Source organism: Thamnophis sirtalis, unplaced genomic scaffold (genome assembly GCF_051295495.1).
Source record: "Thamnophis sirtalis isolate CommonGarterSnake01/CBP01778 unplaced genomic scaffold, rThaSir2_p1.2 scaffold_1, whole genome shotgun sequence".
NCBI lineage: Eukaryota > Metazoa > Chordata > Lepidosauria > Squamata > Natricidae > Thamnophis > Thamnophis sirtalis.
This window is the reverse complement of record NW_028261381.1, coordinates 164493685-164515124: the sequence shown is the minus strand read 5'-3', so window position 1 is coordinate 164515124 and position 21440 is coordinate 164493685. Positions and strand designations below refer to the sequence as shown.

At 44.0% G+C, this 21440-nt stretch overlaps 1 protein-coding gene across 1 annotated transcript in view; it reads left to right on the top strand.

Annotated features, from left to right (window-relative positions):
* Positions 1-21440, top strand: part of UNC13A (unc-13 homolog A) — a 167104-nt gene that overhangs the window by 101427 nt on the left and 44237 nt on the right. Inside the window, exons 22-25 of the mRNA XM_087702672.1 lie at positions 1379-1529; positions 14253-14321; positions 17639-17728; positions 18759-18893. Of these exons, the coding sequence (XP_087558798.1) occupies positions 1379-1529; positions 14253-14321; positions 17639-17728; positions 18759-18893 (445 nt within the window). The remainder of the gene's footprint in view (positions 1-1378; positions 1530-14252; positions 14322-17638; positions 17729-18758; positions 18894-21440) is intronic.

Genomic DNA, 21440 nt, shown 5'->3' with positions numbered 1-21440 from the left:
ATTTCTGCCCTCCCCAGCCCCCAGGAGCTCCCTGAAAGCCTCTATAAGGGTATGCACAGCCATTTTGGTGAAAGGCGAGGCTTTGGGAGGCCAAAAAAAATATGTTGTATTAGATGTATAAGACGCAGCCAGATTTTCAGCCTCTTTTTTGAGGAAAAAAGGTGCGTCTTATATTCTGAAAAATATGGTATTTATCTTGGATCTCAGAACTTCAAAATTCCAGAGATTCCAAGGCAGGGCTTCTGCATCTTTCCTGTTTAAAAAATGTTGATAAAAGTCTTGCACATAGAGAATCATTACTTGGGCATGGTGACCAAACATATGTAGAGTCATTAATTAAAGAATCTCAGGTTGCAATTTAGCTGGATGTCCTTCTACCCTTTATGACCTGAGAACTTCAACTCCCAGAATTCTTGAGCCATGCTTGCTCAGGAATTCTGGGAGTTGAAGTCTGCAGCTTGTAAAGGCGCCATAGTTGCCCATCCCTGTTCTACAGGGATCTTGCAGATCAAAAATTGTGAGTTAAGAAACAGTAGAAAGATATAAAGAAAGCAATGCCAGCAGTGGTTGTAAGTCCAGTGCAGAGAACTACAGAGGTGATTTTGGAGAAAGAATGTGGCAGTTAGTGAAATATAAATTAAGCCCAGGCCTGGAAAGGCACATTAGAAAGAAATGTGACTGCATCTTGATTCCCTTTGGTACAATGGGGAGGAAAGGGAAAAAATGATCGGCTTCCAAGATTATGTTTTTATATATTACTAGCTGATAACCCGGCGTTGCCCGGGTATTTATTTATAAGGGGGGAAATGTCCGGAATTTCATTAATGTAATTTCTAATGTTGGATTTTCCCCCTTATCAGAGAGAGCCTCCTTGTGGAGTACTGTGAAGCTGTTACCATGGCAACTCCACTGCACTGTACAGTAGAAGCCATTTTACAGCAGTAGAGTAGAAGCCATTTGAAGGCACAACAGGCTGTATCTTAACAGAACATACACCCCGAGGGGTGCTAGGGGTATCTTACCCCCACAGTATTTTTTTTCCAGAGAGTAAGTCACGTGTGTTCCAAGTTTGGTTGAAATTGCTCGAGGCGTTCCAGAGTTATGCTGAAACAAACACACACAGCCATTTTCATATATATAGATAAAGATAATAATAATAAAAATATACCATATTTGCGATATCTGTTTCCTGACCTGGCTTACCTCAAAGAGTTAAATGCACAGTGATAATTATTTGTGACCGTGAACCCCAAAGTCTGTAACAGTGAACTCAAAATTTCCTTAAAATGCCATTTGCATCCACCAACCCCAAACTGTTCCTCCCTCCGGCTTAGAGACAACCTGAAGTTTCCTTTTTCTCTGTGTTTCCATGCTGCAGGCACTTTGCCTGTCTTTCCTCAAAATACATGTGCCCAGGGGTGCCTGCTGTAATGAGTACTTTATTGGCCAACATTAATGCTTATTATGCACATACCACTGCCTCCACCAATGTCTCTGCCTCTGACCGTTTTGCCGCTTCCAATTTCGGGGTAAGTCCGATGGTGCGTAGAACACTCATTTCTTACTTTTACTCTTTGCTTTTTTCCTGGGGGGGTGCATGATGACAGAGGGAGCGGCCTGGTGAAAAAAGGACACCTGATTCTTTGTGTGCAGCCACTCACTCAACCCCAGAAGAAATGTTGTGTCACAGCCTTATCAAATGATTTCCTAGGGAATCATTTGATGTCCCAGGGGTTGGTGGTGGCATTTACGCTGCACATATCTCTCCAATAGAAAGAGAGAACATGTTTGCCCAACCTACATAAGTCAAGACAGAGGTTGGTAAACTAGGGTTCAATGTGAGCAAGAACAAACTCAAACAGGGCTGGGTTTAAAAGTGAAAAAAATTTGCAGGGGAGGGATTATTGGGAAAATATAGCCAATCCTATGGTGCCTTTTTCCTAGAGCCCTCCCATAGCAGTGGTCACAACCTGAAACCAGGTCAAAGCTCCCTGGTTTAATGGTTCTAGACTTCCAAATAATTAGGGCAGCTTTCCTTCCTTCCTTGCTTCCTTCCTTCCTTCCTTCCTTCCTTCCTTTCTTCCGTCCCTCCTTCCTTCCTTCCTTCCTTCCTTCTTTCCTTCCTTCTTTCTTTCCTTCTCTACTTCTCTTTCCTTCTTCCCTCTCTCCCTTTTCCATTAAACCTTCCATCCTCTCTAATCTTTACTTCCTCCCACGCATTTCCTCTACCTCCCCTCCCTTCTCTTCTTCCCTCCCCTCTCCCCTCCTCTCTTCTCTCCTCTCCCCTCTCCTTAGTCCCTCCCTCCCATTTCCATTAAACTTTCTCTCCTCTCCTCTCTAACCTTTTCTCTCTCCCTCCCATTTCCTCTCCCCTCTCCTCTCCTTTCATCTCCCCTCCCCCCTCTCCTTAGTCCCTCCCTCCCATTTCCATTAAACTTTCTCTCCTCTCCTCTCTAACCTTTACTCTCTCCCTCCCATTTCCTCTCCCCTCTCCCCTCCTTTCATCTCCCCTCTCCCCTCTCCTTCGTCCCTCCCTCCCTCCCATTTCCATTAAACTTTCTCTCCTCTCCTCTCTAACCTTTTCTCTCTCCCTCCCATTTCCTCTCCCCTCTCCTCTCCTTTCATCTCCCCTCACCCCTCTCCTTAGTCCCTCCCTCCCATTTCCATTAAACTTTCTCTCCTCTCCTCTCTAACCTTTACTCCCTCCCTCCCATTTCCATTAAACTTTCTCTCCTCTCTAACCTTTTCTCTCTCCCTCCCATTTCCTCTCCCCTCTCCTCTCCTTTCATCTCCCCTCCCCCCTCTCCTTAGTCCCTCCCTCCCATTTCCATTAAACTTTCTCTCCTCTCCTCTCTAACCTTTACTCTCTCCCTCCCATTTCCTCTCCTTTCATCTCCACTCCCCCTCTCCTCCCCTTCCCCCTCTCTCCTCCACTCTCCCCTCCTCTCCCCTCCCCTTTCCCATCCCCTCTTTCATCCCCACACTTCTCTTCTCTCTCCTCTCCTTTTGTCTCCCCTCCTCTCTCCCCTCCCCCTTCCTCTCCCCCTCCTCTCCTCTCCTCTCCCCTTTCCTCTCCCCTCCCCTCCTCTCCTCCCCTCTCCTCCCTTTCCAGTTTATTTAACTCACTGTCCAAGAAGCAAAAAGTAGTACATGTGCCTCCTTCTCCCATATTATCCCTATAAGAATCCTGAAAGGCAGGCTGGGCTGTAAAGTCACCAGAGTTGCTGAATATTAGGAAGCTTTGGGGATGAGAACAAAATCCGAACTTGGATCTCTTCTACACCTAGCCCAGTTTCACTGATCTCAAAGCACTAACCATGCCAGTCCTGGTTACTACTGTACATGGATGGAAGGCCACCAGCATATTCCAGGGCATAACATTGTAATGGGTTGTGAGAGTAACTTTGAAAAAAAAATGAGGAAGAACTATTCAGAGTTGCAAGATCGATGTCAGCCCTTCAAGACAGACCAGGCCTGGGCTCCAACGTATGAATACTAAAACTACCTTTAGGGCTACACTAACAGATTCTTGCAACTCTTAATGTGCCACCTTCTCCGTCTTTATCCTAGCGAGAATGCACCTCCCATGCCACCCTGGGCAGTGAGATGGGTGGCATATAAATTAAACAAATAAATAAAGTTGTGAAGGTAAATCCCGGGACACTTTCTCCATTCCCATTCCTAAGTTTATCTAGACTCAGATTGTTCTTATCTGGCTTAATTCTTCTTCGAGGTTATTCTCACAGTCCATTACACACATAAACTGGAAAGTCAAAGCAACAATCGCTCTAGAAATGTCAGGTGTTAAACTTTCCAGAAACTCCTGGATGGAGCCCTAAGAAGCAGTCCTGGCCTACATCTTCAACCTTTGGTCTCCTTTGGAAAGCTCTTAAGCCAGCAGGGTTAGGAGTCACCTAGCTGCAGCTAAGCATATCTGAACTCCACTGAAGGATGGTTGTTAGATTGCCTAGACATCTCTCTGCATGCCACCTTGTGTTCCATGATGGGGGAGGGGAAGCATAATATTATGAAAGATATAATCATAACTTCTAGAGGATAACAGTAGGGGTTTGCAACCATTCGTACTTTGTATTCTCACAATGAAAACTTGGGGTTTGAGAGATGGTTTAAGAATGCAGAAGACTTTACTGTTGTTGTTTTTTAAGAGTAGTGGTCTGCAGAGTCCTGAGAATCCTCTTTATATACAGTTGTACAAACCAACTACTAAACCAGGAAGGCTTTCAAATGGTGACAGGATGTTGTCTGAAAGAGATGCGGCCAATTTGGGGGGCCCCAAATTAAAATGTTTTAAAAAGCAAGGCCATTTTTGGAGATCACTTCCCTCAGAGCAACCCGTACCATATGTCAGGCCTGGAAGCCATCTTTTGCATTGGGCCTTCCGGCTTGCCACATTTCTCTGCTGTGGGGAAATGGGAGGGGGGGAATCACATGGAGTGTGGGAGATAGATAGTCTAAATAACATTCCTTTCTGAGAGAGTCAAGGACATCTTGCCCTGTGCCTGGAGTGGTGTGACTGGGAGGCATCTCCCATTGGGACGGTGCCTGATTGGGCCTGTGACTGACATGTGGGTGCTGGGCAGGGACTTGAACTTTCACTTGGGTGGGGAAAACCTGGAAGCTTTCAGATTTTCCCAGATGTGCCAATATGACAACTCTAATAAAAGGAAAGGTCTTCTTTTATTGGGGGTGTTACTTGGAACCCTCGTATTAACACAAATCTGAAAGCTTGCAGGTTTTCCCCGCTCACGTTTACCTCCCCATAGGTTGGTTTCTGTGGGTAACTATTCCCTAAAATAGTGATGTCTGGAAGTATTATAAAGACTAGTCAATAGCCACATAATAAATGAAGGGCCTCCAGGACCTGGTTTGGTACAGGAAAATGTTGTGGAGTCATGGACTGGAGAATTAAACCTTGAAGGATCCTGCCTTTGCTATCGTCTGTCTCTCATAGAAAAGCAAAGATTTGTCCAAAAAAGTTCCAATATTGAATACCCTGTTTCCTTGAGAATAAGACCTCCCTGGATAATAAGCCCAGTCGGGCTTTTGAACGTATGCACTAGAATAAGCCCTCCCCAAAAATATTGCAACATAGCAGCAGCCATGAGGTAACTACACTCGCAGCCTCCTGCACCTCAAAAATAATAAGACCTCCCCGAAAATAAGGCCAAGTGCTTACTTCAGGGCCCAAAAGAAAATAAGTGCCCTGTCTTATTTTCAGGGAAACATGGCAGGAATGGCATTTCCCAGTGAAAAGGTTTTAAAAAAAACACCACAAACAGATCACAAACAGGCAGAGATTTGATTGTACCATCATGGCTGCCAATATAATTTTCGAAAGTGGGGGGTTGTCTTTTTTATTAACAAAGATCAGGGGATGATGCCATGGGGAGGGCTAAGGCTGAAAATCTTCCACCCTTCTTCTGCTTGACTGCAGGATCTTAGGCAGGTTTTAAAAGTGGGCAGGGGAGCATTTCCTCCCCTGGAGCCCCTGTGTTCCCATTCCCCTCTATAAAATGCCCCCTAAATCTCAGTTAAGCAGATGGGATGCTGGGGGATGCCTCCAACTCCCAAGTGACCCATCTCTGTTTTAAAAAGGAAAGCCCCCAAATCATACTTCTAGATCTCTCTGCATCTCTTCACCTGCCTCACTCCCTATTCAGTTAGGCAGGTGTAGTGGAACAAATGGTGTTTGGCTTCTTCAGGAAAGCAAACTAGTGGGAGAAGAAACTCTCTGTGAAAACTGGAGGTAGGGCCTTCTGCTTCTGGTTCTCAGTGGATTCATAATCTGGAAGCTGGTGACAGTCCCCACGAAGCAGACTTGCTTGGCTTCTCCATCTCTTTCTCCAAGCCTTGGCTGTTTATCAAGCCAACCACAACAAGGATGAGGCATTTATTTGGGCTTTCTGTTGTGGTTCTTGAGGATCCACATTCAGAGGCATGAATCCAAGGGGATCCTGAAAGAACCCACTGGAAGCAAAAGAACACTGGAATGTTCCGTTGAAGGCCAAGTCTCTCCCCTCCTACGCTGAAACTAAATGGAATGGCTGCAGTGTGGGTAATGGAGCAGCTTCCACTACAGACCAGAGGCTGCTTTAGAAGGCCACTACAGGGTGGAGCTGGTCCACTCAGCTCTTTGCTCTTCTTGTTGAGTTTCCTTACTGCTCTTTCAATGGAACATTATGGACTCACAACTGCATAATGCGAGCAAAGCAATACAAACACATACAAAATGTCTGCTGGAGCCTTGGACAAGATGGCTGCCTCTCTGTTAACCCACTGGGTCGTGAGGCTTAGGTGCTTTCACATCTCCTAAATCTTTGCAAAGACATCTCTTTGCCTGAGCTTTCGGGAAGCATCTGCCAATCAGAAGAGGCCGCAGTTGTCTGGTAAAGTCAAGCTCATATCATCTCCGTATTCTCTGATTACAGATACACAGCATCATAGCAATAGCACTTAGACTTATATACTGCTTCAGAGTGCTTTACAGCCCTCTCTAAGCAGTTTACAGAGTCAGCCTATTGGCCCCAACAATCTGGGTCCTCATTCTACCAATCTCAGAAGGATGAAAGGCTGAGTCAACCTTGAACCTGTAGAGATTTGATCTGCCAAATTGCAGTCAGCCGGCAATCAGCAGAAGTAGCCTGCAGTACTGCACTCTTACCACTGTGCCACCTTGGGGCTAATTAATGCTTTAATTAGCTTTGATGTAATCTGAAAACCAGAAAACCGTATAAAATGGAGCAAGTGGGAGCAAACCTTCCATCAAAAGGGGTGCAGATTTCTACTCTGCATCTGAAGTCCTGCTTCAGAAGATTAGGAACCCAACTAGGCCCTCTACTTGTAGTTTCTGGTGTGTGTGTGTGTGTTTGTGTGTTGGGGTGGATCCATCCAGTGAGGTCCTTACACGTTTGCCCTGGGGGAAGTGACCTTGAGCTGTGGTCTCTTTCAGATGACAAATGCCATTATGTTTTTTACCTTTTCTAAAGCGTCTCTAAAATGCATCTTCTCTCTCTCTCTCTCTTGTGCACTTTTAAAAAGTCAGCTAACAGAGGTTTGTTCACACACCGTTCGAAGCCTGTGACGTCTAGCTTCATGGCTTCGTCTGACCTCATCATGTTCCCTTAAATTAGGAGTCTCTAAATTGGGCAGCTTTAAGGCTTGATGATGTCAACTCCCAGAATTCCTCAGCTAGCCATGCTGGCAGGGCAATTCTGGAAGATAAAGCCCACAAGTCTTAAAGTTGCCACGTTTGGTGACCCCTGTTCTAAATCAACAGTTTCCATCACCGAATGTGAGACTATTGTGGGCTAATCGGCCCAAGCAACAAAGTTCACACGTTTTAGGGTGGGGCGGGGAGACCCAACCTCTTCTCATCCTGACCGAGATGTGTCTTAACAAGCCTCTGGATGTGCTTCTTCACATAGCCAGTTTTGTCCTCTGGTTAAGGTCTGTGTGAGCCTCTTTCCGTTTATGTGTCTTGAGTCACCGCTGCAAAAAGTCGTATTGTTTTGATAAAGCAAATGTTAGGTTGTGTACAAATCTTGTTTCTTTCTTCTTTTTTTCCTCTCAGAGAGCCTAAAAATTGGGTGTTTCCCTCCCCCCCAAAAAACCAGACTGTGTCGCTTTAACCCTCTGTGTGCCGTGGCCGGTGCTAAGGCGTGCTACGGAGCCTATGTTTGCCGGATGCGCATCTGTGCTCTTTTTTTTGCAAGGATCGCTTCTCGTTGTCTCTTGTGCCTTAGGGCTAGAGGAAGAGGCAGGACAGGGGAGGGGGAGGATGGGAGGGGGAGAGGGGGAGGGGAGGAAGGGGGCTGGAGGGAGTGGGAACAACGTCCTGGAAGGGAAGAGCCAGAAATGCATGATTGCAGAGACCAGGTTGGGATGAGGTTGGGGTGTTAGGGGGAGAAAGGATTTTGGAAGAGCTGTGAAGCAAGTATAGCGGACTAGTTAGGAGACTTTAGGAAGGTAGCTTTATATTTTAAAATGGAGATTGTAACAGACACACACACACACACACAAGTCCATCACTATGCACAAAAGACATCCTTTACAACAGTAAAAAAACAACAACAATCATACATGAAGTAAAGATACTATGTCAGGTTTTCTGAAAGCAAGTTTGGTCCCCTTAAAATTCCTTAATTATTCGATCCAAGGAGGAGTTTCCCAAAGGCATTGAAATGCTACCATGGGAAATGATCGATTGGTGGGTCAGGGATTGATGTCCTGCTGCAGGGAATTCAAAAATACTGATGATGATGGTGGCTGTCATGCATGTAAAAATGGGGCTTTTTTGCAACTCCACGGGCAGGGCTGCCATCTTGACTTTTTTGACCCCTCTGCAGATGTCCCTCCTTCTGTTGACATTGGCTACTCCATATTTTCTAGCAAAAGGCCTAGCAAGGCCTCATTTAAGAGGCTGAACTCAGCCAGTTCCTTAACCAATGAAAGAAGTTAAACTCTGAGAAGCTTTTAAAATGCTTTTTATTTTAATTTCTTCTCAAATCTTTGCCTTAAAAGGGCAGTTGGAAATAATAATGATAATGATGCGATGATAATAATATTTATTATTATTATTATTATTATTATTGGCTGAGCTTCATATTTAATGAATAGAAAATAATGATGATGATGATGATGATAATAATAATAATAATAATAATAATAATAATAATAATAATAATAATAATGCATTCTTCAAATGCAAAAAGCCACACTGCTTGGATCTGCACACATATTACGAAAATACGTTACGACGTCCTAGGCCCCTGAGTGAGGCCCGACTAGTAACCAATGCCAAATCCGGCGAAACAACTGGCCGCTGTGATACAATTGTAGTATAATAATAATAATAATAATAATAATAATAATAATAATAATAATAATAATAATGATAATAATGATAATAATATAATGTGGCAGTGCCTGGAGACAGCAGAATAGAAGAGAAAGAACAGGAGAAGATAACAAAATACAAAGACCTACAAATAGAAATAGAATGACTATGGCAAAGGGTAGTACCAAAGTAATAGGCACCTTGGATGCAGTCCCAAAACAACTGGAGCACCATTTGAGCACCATAGGCATTGACAAATTTGCCATCAGTCAATTGCAGATACAATTACATTTAAGCCTCATCACTTTTTATAAATAGAATGACACATAAAATAAATCCAGGTGCAATTTTTCCACTCACCCACAAGTTATTTTAAACTGTGCCAGAAAGCCTTGCCGTTGAATCAAGATTATTTTTCTCTACTGCTGTACTGAGCCAAGGTGGCGCAGTGGTTAAATGCAGCACTGCAGGCTACTGCTAGATCAGCAGGTCAGCGGTTCAAATCTCACCGGCTCAGGGTTGACTCAGCCTTCCATCCTTCCGAGGTGGGTAAAATGAGGACCCAGATTGTTGGGGGCAATATGCTGACTCTCTGTAAACCGCTTAGAGAGGCCTGAAAGGCCTATGAAGCGGTATATAAGTCTACTGCTATTGCTACTGATTTTCCACTGTATGTTTATGCATCAAATCAAACATTACATTGCATAAAATGACTTATCATGCAGTGTAAAGATAGTCCTCACTTAACAACTGGTTGCTTTACGATCATTCAACATTGTACTTCTATAACTGTCTAGTTTGGCACAGCAACCAAACAAAACAGGTACAGACTTCAATGGATAGTTATACCTACAGAAAAAACAATTGCAACCATCCTGCCTTCCATTGAGGATTTGCGTATTGCATGGGTCAGAAAGGAGGCTGAGAAAATATCTACAGACCCCTCACATCCTGAACATAAACTGTTTCAACTCCTCCCCTCTGGACACCATTACAAGGCATTGCATGGCAAAACAACTAAACACAAAGGTAGTTTTCTCCTTTGTGCCATAACTCTGCTGAACACCTACTGTATTTCTGGGACTATAAGATGCACCGGAGTATAAGATTTCGAAGAGGAAAACAAGAAAAAAAAAATAGATGTTGCCCTTCCTGACCTCCAGGAGCACTCTGCAGGCCTCACAAACCCTTTGCACGCCCCATTTTTGCAAAAAAAAAAAAATAGGGCCTGGTTTTGGCAAAAACGGGATTCGCAGGGCAGGGTTTGGGGAGGCCAAAAATGGTTGTATTCAGTGTATTAGACGCATCAACATTTCCACCCTCTTTTAGGAGGGAAAAGTGCATCTTATACTCCGAAAAGTATGGTCATTCCCATAGCACTGTCTTATATCTAAGGATATTTGCCCATGTAATAGGGCTGTATTGCTATTATCCATCTCATCTTCCCTACTACTTTCTTCAATTAGTATCTTCTGATTATATTACTTTGTTGTTTGTATGTACACTGAGAGCTTATGCTCCAGAGACAAATTCCTTGTGTGTCTAATCACACTTGGCCAGTAAAGAATATTCCATTCTGTTCATTGTAACCAACTCCCCAAAATTTACTTATGTCTGATCCTTAAAGTTACAAGTGCCATACCACACCCATAGTTATGTGATTGCATTTTGGGTGCTTCACAACCAGTTTGCACTTACGACCGGTTGCAGCATTCAACGCTCGCATGAACGTGATTTGAGCCAAGGTGGCGCAGTGGTTAAATGCAGCACTGCAGGCTACTGCTAGATCAGCAGGTCAGCGGTTCAAATCTCACCGGCTCAGGGTTGACTCAGCCTTCCATCCTTCCGAGGTGGGTAAAATGAGGACCCAGATTGTTGGGGGCAATATGCTGACTCTCTGTAAACCGCTTAGAGAGGCCTGAAAGGCCTATGAAGCGGTATATAAGTCTACTGCTATTGCTATTGCTATTGCTATTTGCAGTGTTTCTGCCACTTTCTGATTTTTTTAAAAAAATCTCCATTTGAGAGAATGAATTCATGTGATAACCACATAATTCATGTAATGACTGCAGCGGCTCATGTTACAATTTTTGTAAAAATTGGTCATAAAATCACATTAGATCACATGATGATCCATTTAATGACCACAAAGACTTTTCAAAATTCTTTCGTGGTGGTTAAGTGAGGACTACCCGAATTCTTTCATTTAAGTTTTCCCTCCCCCAATAGCTTATCAATGTGCATTATTGAATAATAAGAAAACAAATCTGTAGTAGAGAAACATACCTAAAAATAACATTTATGCAGTAAAATCCACCGTTCCATCAAAATTGCTTTCCCTACAACATTTTATCAAATAACAAGAGTAACATAGATGGAGTGAAAGCCCCACCAATGACCAGACAAAGCTAAAGATATAACAAACCATTATTCAAATCAAAACTAAAATCAAATTGTAGCTAAGGAGCCTTATAAATCAAACAAAGGAAGCACATTTTCATACATTTAACATAGAACAGCTTGTAGAATATATGCATGATGGTAAATTGATGTAACTCTAGGGAGAAGCTTTTGCTATAAAACCTCCTACCACTCGATCTGCCCTTGTTATTTCATCAACACAGAGAACATATATTATTTGTTTTCACAGTTTATATTCTGCCTTTTTGCTTGTCAGGCAATCAAGGCCACTGAGAACTTAAAACCCACATAAACATGAAATGCACTTTCAGTTCATCCCTTATGGGACTTCAGATGGTGGAGTTATATAAACCAGGGGTTAAATGGTGAACAATGCCTATTCACTTCTATGCAATTGTAACTTCAGGAGGGCCACTGGATTTATTTTTTCCTAGATCATGGGTTACCACATTTCCCTCCGCTATCATCGTGCTGTCAAATGTACTCCTGTGTTGTTGGAGTTTCTTTTCTCCCATAGAAGTGAATAGATGCTATCCTGACATAAGGTCAAGAATAAGATAATAAGTTCCAGTCCTGAGAAAATCAAACCTAAAAGACACAACAGAGGCAATGGCAAAATTGAGGAGGAAGATTTGAATAAAGGAAAATATAGGTTGTTTCCGTAGGTGTGCCATTCTTAGTCATAGAAAGAATGATGACCCTCACTGTCAAAGACCTTGGAGTACTCATATCTAATGATCTAAGTCAGTGGTCTCCAACCTTGGCAACTTTAAGACCTGTGAACTTCAACTCCCAGAGTTCCCCAGAGTTCCAGCTTTGCTGGCTGAGGAACTCTGGGAGTTGAAGTCCACAGGTCTTAAAGTTGCCAAGGTTGGAGACCACTGATCTAAGTGACAGAGCCCACTATAACAATATTGCCAAAAAGGCATTAAGAGTTGTTAACCTAATCTTGCATAGTTTCTTCTCTGGTAATATTGTACTGCTAACCAGAGCATACAAAATATTTGCTAGACCAATTCTCGAATACAGCTCATCTGTTTAGAACCCGCACTGCATGTCGGATATTAATACAATCGAGCAAACCCAGAGATAATTCACAAGAAGAGTCCTCCACTCCTCTGCTCACAACACGATACCTTATGCCACCAGGCTTGAAATTTTGGGCTTAGACAACTTAGAACTACGCCGCCTTTGGTCTGACCTAAGAGTAGTACATAAAATTATCTGCTACAATGTCCTACCTGTCAATGACTACTCCAGCTCCAACCACAACAATACACAAGCACATCATAGGTACAAACTTAAGGTAAACCGCTCCAAACTCGATTGCAGAAAATATGACTTCTGCAACAGAGTGGTCAATGCCTGGAATGCACTACCTGACTCAGTGGTTTCTTCCCCAAACCCCCATAATTTTAATCTTAGACTGTCTACTGTGGACCTCACCCCATTCCTAAGAGGTCTGTAAGGGGCGTGCATAAGCGCACCAGTGTGCCTACCATCCCTGTCCTAATGTTCTGTTTTATTTGTATCCATTTCATGTGTTCAAAATCATGTTTATACTTATATATGTTATCTAATACATGCTTGATGAAATAAATAAATAAAATAAATAAATAAAATAAAATAGATAAATTATCACAGAAGTTACACTGAAGAATTGGGTTAAAAAAAAAAAGAGAGAGTAGGTGCCTGACATTCCACCGACAAAGATCCCTGATACACAAACTGACAGCAATCTACATGTACAACACAATCCTAACATATACTTTTTCTCCACTTGAGTCTTAATGGTGGGCATGGGTCTGGTTTCTTAATATCACTGAGCCATGCTAAAAAGAACAGCAAATGTGATTGTAGCCCGGGAGCCAGGAGGGAGTTTGTTTGACATCAGCCTGCCAATTTGGCAAACGTTTCATACCGTGCGTGGCTGCGCATGCCCAGTGTTATTAAGAAATACAGCATCAGCTGGGACTAGGCCTCGGAAAGCCAGAGATGGAAGGGCAGGGAGATGCAGTTAAAAGGATGGGAGTTAGCCTGTGTGATTGGATTGGGGAAGACTGGGGTGCCCTGAGGGGTGGTTATTTTCTAAAGGACTGTTTTGCTCTTTGCATGCAATGTCGCACCAATGCTAAGTCCCTTGTCTCCTCTGCTTTGCTCAAGAATCTTTGGAAACTGTGGTAGTAATGATGGCAGAAGCATCTTAATCAGGAAATCTTGCTCGATACACCCCAATAGGTTGAATCAATCCTAGTCAGGTATAGGAAGTTGGGACCACCAGAGCAGGTGATCTTCCCCAGGGTTCCACCTATCAGCAAAGAAGAAAATTTGGGTCTACGGGTTGCCCATCCCTGGATTAGAGAATCAAATCTGGTTTTCCTTTTTTTTCTCTCTCTGCAAAAAACCAGAACAAAGTTCTGGAACTTACAACAACAGCATCCTTAAGGTCAGATAGTCAAGTGGGATTGTTCCCCGATAAAAGAGAGCCAAATGCATAGGTTTTGCCAAGTTCACTGGTCCAATTTCTTGGATCAAAGCATAAGCAGCTAAACCAGGATTCCATAAAGAGAGAACTGGAATTGCCAGTGGATTGCCATTTACTCCAAAATGTGGACGTCTTACTCTTTGTCTGTAAGTCTGCAACAAAACTGTAATTGTGCCTCAAATCTGGCGTGCTACTCACAAAAAGAAGATGGTAAGAGTAAACTGGAGGGAAGTGGGTGGTGGTGGTAGGATTCTTCCAACTAATGTCCAAAAGAAGATAGGCCAAATAAGATCATTTGTAGGTGTCTTTTAGCTTTGCATCACTTAACCAATTCCCTGCCCTAAAGTTCAAGAATGATTTCTTAATCTTTGATTATATTAACAAGCCTGAACCAAGTTCAAGACCAACGGTGGGGCATGGTGGGAGGGGGTTCAAGGTCTCACTATTTTAACTTCATTGACCTGCTTTGGGGGCTCTCTCATTTTGCAGAAAGAACGGTTTGTCAAACTGCTGGACCAGCTACACAATTCCCTGAGGATCGATCTCTCAATGTATCGGGTAAGGAGGGGCATTTGCTTAGAACGGAGAAATGGGCCAGTAGTGAGATTCAATTTTTTTTACTTCTAGTTCTGTAGGTGTGGCTTCATGGGTGTGGCATGGTTTGGTGGGTGTGGCTTGGTGGGTGTGGCAGGGGAAGGTTACTGCAAAATCCCCATTCTGATCAGCTGGAACTTGGGAGGCAGTGAATAGATGGGGGCGGGGCCAGCCAGAGGTGGTATTTACTGGTTCTCCAAACTACTCAAAATTTCTGCTACCGGCTGTCCAGAACTGGTCAGAACCTGCTGGATACCACCTCTGAAACAGGCAGATTCTTTGAGGTAATCAAAGGCCGGTTTCTTGAATTTTCATTTGTCGTTGTATGAAAAGAAGCAAGTTTTTACTCCTCTTTTGTTTATGTAGGTAACAAGAAGCACACTATCTAAACATTAAACTTGCTCCCAGTTTTCTGGTTCATTCATTCGTTCATTTATTCATTCATTCAACATGTATATATGGTTACCTATCTCCAAAGGCACTCTGGGTGATGTAGAAAGATAAATCAAAACCAAACTCACAATTTCAGTAAAGAAAAATCTAGTTGAAGTGCCCCACTCAAATCTCAATAACAATCTAAAAAGCAGGCCTACATACACCTCAGAACTCTGCTATTCTGTATTCTGCTAACTTCCTGGCCTCAGTGCCTGGGGGAATCACCAGGTCTTCGTGGCCTTCCAGAAGTCAAAGCTGTCCATATCTGAGAGGGGAAGTTGTTCCTCAAAATAGGGTCTATGATAGAGGAGGCACACTTCCTAGAACCATGATGGCAAACCTATGGCACGTGTGCCAGAAGCGGCACACAGAGCCATCTCTCCAGCCACGTGAGCCATCCCCCATTGCTCTTCTGGGCTCCAGCGCGCCAGCCAGCTGGTCTTCACGCATGTGGGAATGCCGAAAACCGGAAGAGCAGCTGCCTGGCACGCATGCGCATGCTGGGGAAATGATCTTCTGGTTTCTGGAGCACACATGTGCACCGGCCACCCGGTCTTCCCATTTCTGCGTGCACGAAGACCAGCTGGCCAATGCGCATACGTCTGCTGGAAACCGGAAGATCATTTTCCCTGCGCGGGCATATGCACCGGCCAGCTGTTCCTCCAGTTTCTGGCACATGCCAGCTGGTCTTCACGTGCACATGCATGCCAGAGACCAGAAGACCAGCTGGCACGCTAGAAACCGGAAGATCATCTTCCTGGTACGTGCATGCGCACCGGGCGGCTGCTCTTCCAGTTTTGCGACGCGCACACACACTCCTGTTTTGGCACGTACTGCTGAAAAGGTTCGCCAACACTGTCCTAGAACCCACGAAGTCATACCGCTTCATTGATGGAATGTCCAGTCTGGTGTGGCAGGCAAAAACTATCAGAGAGATGTGGGCTGAAAGATAATCCATGCTGTACAGGGCATTTGTAGAAATGGCCTTGAAAAAGATAACCCAGTTCCATTCACAGAGCAGCAAGGCAAGAGAGCAAGTTTATTTCTAATGGTTAAAGCACTAGGCTAGAAACCAGGGGACTGTGAGTTCTAGTTCCTCTTTAAGTGTGAAAGCCAGCTGGGTGACTCTGGGCCAGTTATTTTCTCAGCCCCACTTAATTGGATTGTTATTGTGGGAAAAATAAGGGGAGGAAGGGGGTATTAGGTATATTTGCCATCTTGAGTTGTTTATAAAAAATAATAAATGTGAAATAATAATTAAAAAAAACTAAAATCAAGCCCAAAACAATCTGAGAAGAGGAAGAAATGAAAGAATCCTGACAGATGCTTTTTCCTGTTGCTATTCAGGGTCAATTCAGGTTTTTTTTACAATAGCATTTTAAGCATTTCACATGCATGGGGATGGGGAAGATCTCATCGATTTAGTAGTGAATGAAGCTCACTATTGATTTTTGGGGGGGGGGAGTTTTTATTACCCCCAATTCAGCCACCACCAGCACTAGAAATTTCCCTGAGAGTGAGAACCAAATATCTTTCCCATCCTTATTTTCTGTTGATATATACAGGATTATTAAGAACAATAGTATTGCCAGAAAGTGGTCCAAAAAGAGGTATACAAGCAGATTAAAGGCAGTGGTATGGAGTTTAGGTTCTCAGATGAACGAAGACATATCAAATGATGGCTGCAAACCTAGCCGAGATGGCTAAAATATCGGCATATCTTAAAGACCATTCAAATGAGAGATATAAACGAGACTGGAAAAAATGGATTGACTATACACAAAACAAATACGGGACTAAGAAATTCCAGATAGCCTATGCTTAAGATTAGGAATAATCTAAACTGCTCAAAGTTAGTGTAACAGGAAGAAGCTGAGTTCAACGCAGGTGTTACTGACTTCCTTTTTTCTTTTTACTTCCTTTGTCTTAATATATTTTAGACTGTGTTTGTTAAAAATCTATACCGTGTACGGGCTCTGGGAAGTCGGGGGGGGGGGGGGGAAGGGAGGTGGGGTCTTAGGGGGAAAGGGGGGGTATATAGTATGTGTCAGATTTCAAAGTAACGCGATTGCACTTGTATACTGTTGCTCTTTAATTCCAGCGTAAAAATAGGACAAGCTGAATATATTAATAGATAGTAGAAATACACCGAAGGGAGGAGTAGAGGGATAGAAGAAAGAGGGGTAGAGAGGGTGGGAGAGAGGATTGGAGGGAGGGTGAGAAGGAAGGGAGGGAGTGTATCGGGAGAGAGGAGTGGTAGAGGGGGAGGGGAAGTAGGGTAGAGGGGAATGATGGAGGGAAGATGGAAAGTTGGAGGGGGGTGAAAGAAAGGGTGTATGGAGGGTCGAAGAGGTACATTGGGTTTCTATTTTGGGGGGTATTATTGACAAGAGGAATGGCTGTGTTTATTGTTTAATGCAGTGGTCCCCAACCCCCGGTCCGCGGACCGGTGCCGGGCCGTGGAGTACCTGGCACCGGGCCGCGTAGCGGCCAGGGGCCATGATCGCTGCAGCGGCCGGGGGCCATGATCGCTGCAGCGCAAAGGCTCCTGGGCCGTGCGCAAAAGCTCCTGGGCCGTGCGCAAAGGCTCCAGGGAAGAGAGCCCCGCGCAGGTACGCAATCAATGTGTCGTCGCAAACAACGCCCCCCCACCCCTGCGCGTGCTCAGCGGGCCACGGTAAAATTATCAAAGGCTGACTGGTCCGCGGCGCTAAAAAGGTTGGGGACCACTGGTTTAATGTTATATGGCCCCGGTTGTGCACAGTATATATGTGACTGTACAAAAATGAAAATGGAAAATAAAAACACATTTACAAATGATGGCTGCATTTTCTCCCATTTCTCAGAATAATTTCCCTGCCAGCAGTCCTGAAAGACTGCAGGACCTTAAATCAACAGTGGACCTCTTGACCAGCATCACGTTCTTCCGGATGAAGGTAAATCTCCAGTTCTTCCATCCTGGAAAGATTGGAAGCCAATATCATTTTGTGCTTCCTTAATTTCTGATGCTACTTATTGTGTGATTTAATCTGGTTTAGAGTTGTGCAAGCATAGCCCATTCCATTGTTCCAAAGCTCCAGAAATAGCCCAACCAAATTCAAACGTCTCTGAACTCTGGGCTCAATCCAGAAAGCGATTCAGAAAAATAGAAGCTTTATAAGAATATGCCTGTTGGGTCAAGAGATGTTCTTGGTAATTAAAATAATAGGATGGTTCACTTTCTGTTTTAAAAATCCAATGAAAGGGAACCTACCACCTCCCTAGAGAAGCTTTTCCTTGCCAACCTGTTCTTAATTCTAAAAAGCTTTTTTTTCACATTAAACTGAAATTTGCTTTTCTATATTGTGTGTCCTGCACACTGAGTTGAAAGTTTACAGGTCTTGATTTGTTTCCAGGTGATACTCCTCCAGATATTTGATATCCCCCTCACATGTTTTTGTCTCTGGGCTAAACATAACCAGTTTCCTCAGTCTCTCACTTTAAGACATATTTTCCAATCATCCTTTATGCCTCTTTTAGTCTGATGCTTCTTCAAGTAGGCACTATATTAATTAAAAGTAAAGGTTCCCCTTGCACATATGTGCTAGTTGTTCCCGACTCTAGGGGGCGGTGCTCATCTCCATTTCAAAGCCGAAGAGCCAGCACTATCCAAAGAGATCTCCGTGGTCATGTGGCCGGCATGGCTAAACACCAATGGCCCACGGAACGCTGTTACCTTCCCACCAAAGGTGGCTCCTATTTTTCTACTTGCATTTTTTTACATGCTTTTGAACTGCTAGGTTGGCAGAAGCTGGGACAAGTAACGGGAGCTCACTCCATTACACGGCATTAGGGATTCGAACCGCTGAACTGCTGACCTTTCTGATTGACAAGCCCAGCGTCTTAGCCACTGAGCCACTGCGTCCCTATTATATTAATTAATGGCTTCTAATAACTGGCACCCTTTCTTATCACTGTTTTGTTCAGGTCCAAGAGCTCCAGAGTCCACCACGAGCCAGTCAGGTGGTAAAGGATTGTGTGAAGGCCTGCCTCAACTCAACTTATGAATACATCTTCAACAACTGCCATGAACTCTATAGTCGTGAATACCAAACTGATCCTGTGAGTGGGTTGGCACTTCATCATAGATGCCTTTGGCCATGTTGGCAACTTCAATTTTCGATTAATAAATGCTCTGTCTTACATATTGATAAACATAATCAGAATGTCAAGTATAAGCTAGGTGATATTGATATAGCAGATGACCCTCACTTTGTTAAGGACCTAGGTGTCCTTATCTCTGACGATCTACGCTTCAAAGTTCACTGTAACAGTGTTGCTAAAAAAAGCACTAAGGGTTGACAACTTAATTCTACAAAGCTTCTTTTCTGGAAACATTGTATTGCTAACTAGAGTTTATAAAATCTATGCTAGACCAATCTTAAAGAGTTCAACTGTTTGGAATACCTACCATATATCTGTACCCCAAGGCTCTGTTTTAGGCCCAGTACTCTTCAACATCTTCATCAATGATTTGGATGAGGGGATAAATGGGGAACTCATCAAATTTGCAAATGACACCAGGCTGGCAGGAATAGCCAACACTCCAGAAGACAGGTTTAAGATACGGAAGGATCTTGACAAACTTGAACATTGGGCACTATCTAACAAAATGAAATTCAATGGTGAAGAGAGTAAGGTTCTACATTAAGGCAAGAAAAACAAAATGCACAGGTACAGTATAGGTCCATGATGGTGAACCTATGGCACGCATGCCACAGGTGGCACCCGGAGCCATTTCTTAGGGCCCTATCAGTTACAGCGCGCATGCGCGCACTGGCCAGCTGATTTCAGCCTTCATTTTCAGTCATTTTTCGCCCTCCTGAATTTTTCAAGCCATTTTTCAAAAGCCTCCTGCAGCCTCCGGAGGGCAAAAAACTGCCCAATGCGCAAACCAGAAGTCAGGAAACGGGCCATTTCTGGCCTCTGGGGGGGGCAGGGGAGGCCGTTTTCACCCTCCCTAGGGTCTTAGAAAGCAGTATGCGCATGCACAGGGCAGCAGGGGATTCTTGCATGCATGCGCAGGGGGCACGGTGCAGGGGCATTGAGTTATGGGGTTGGACACACAAGCACGCACAATAGCAGGCATGCTCGTGCTTTTGGCACCCGAGGCGAAAAAGGTTCACCATCACTGGTATAAGTGGTACCTTGCTCAATGGTAGTAACTGTGAGAGGGATCTTGGAGTCCTAGTGGACAACCATTTAAATGTGAGCCAGCTGTGTGCAGCAGCTGCCAAAAAAGCCAACACAGTTCTATGCTGCATAAACAGAGGGATTGAATCAAGATCACATGAAGTGTTAATACCACTTTATAAGGCCACACTTGCAATACTACATTCAGTTTTGGTCACCACGATGTAGAAAAGATGTGGAGACTCTAGAAAGAGTGCAGAGAAGAGCAACAGAGATGATTAGAGGACTGGAGGCTAAAACATATGAAGAACGGTTGCAGGAACTGGGTATGTCTAGTTTAATAGAAAGAAGGACTAGGGGAGACATGATAGCAGTCTTCCAACATCTCAGGGGTTGCCACAAAGAAGAGGGAGTCAAAATATTCTCCAAAGCACCTGAGAGCAGGACAAGAAGCAATAGCAGAAAATAATATATACTTTCAGAAAGCCACATCAATTTTAACAGCATCTGTACTAGTCTGAAATGTAATACCACAACCAGTATATATTGTCTGTACTGTTTGCTGTTTACTGTTTGCTGCAAGAAGGAAAATTGGTGGAAGGCAGAGGTAGATCCCCCCCCCCCCGTTTTCCTCCCCAAAAGCTAGGTGCGTCTTATACTTCGGAGTGTTTTATACTCCAAAAAATATGGTAAATCATTCTAAACCTGACTGTAGAAAATACAATTTTTTTTAATAGAGTTGTCAAAGTCTGGAATGCTCTACCTGAGTCAGTTGTCTCAGCTACAAATTTTCACAGTTTTAGTCACATGTTGACTTCCATGGACCTCATTTCATTCTTAAGAGGTCCATAGAGGCGGTATGCATAAGTGCACTAATGTGCCTATTGTCCCTGTCATTATATTTTTATATTATTCCTGTTTTCATTTCTATTTGACAGATTACAATAAATAAAAATGTTGACTGGGAAATAAAAGGACTGGAGAAGTGATGAAAAGCATCACTTTGACGAAGGCCTCTAATCTAATGATGCCCTACTCCTGTGATGGTGTACCTTTGGCACGCGTGCCAGAAGTGGCATGCAGAGCCATTGTTCCGGGCACGCCAGCTGTCGCCCGTTGCTCTTCTGGGTTCCAGTGCATGCATGCGTGCCAGCAGCTGGTCTTCATGCACACGTGCATGTCAGAAACTGGAAGACTAGGTGGCTGGTGCATGTGTGCGTGCCAAAAACAGGAAGTTCAGCTTCCTGGCATGTGCATCAGAGGTGGGCCGATTCAGCCCTGATTGGCCGAACCGGTAGTGGCGGCGGTGGAAGGCTCCACCCACCCGCCTGGACATGTGAGCATGAGCGAACCGGTAGTGCCGTGATTTGAAACCCAACTCTGATGTGCATGTGCGCTGGGGAGCTGCTCTTCCGGTTTCCATCGCTCCAATGTGCACTCACCAGGGAGCTACTCTTCCGGTTTCTGGCATTCCCA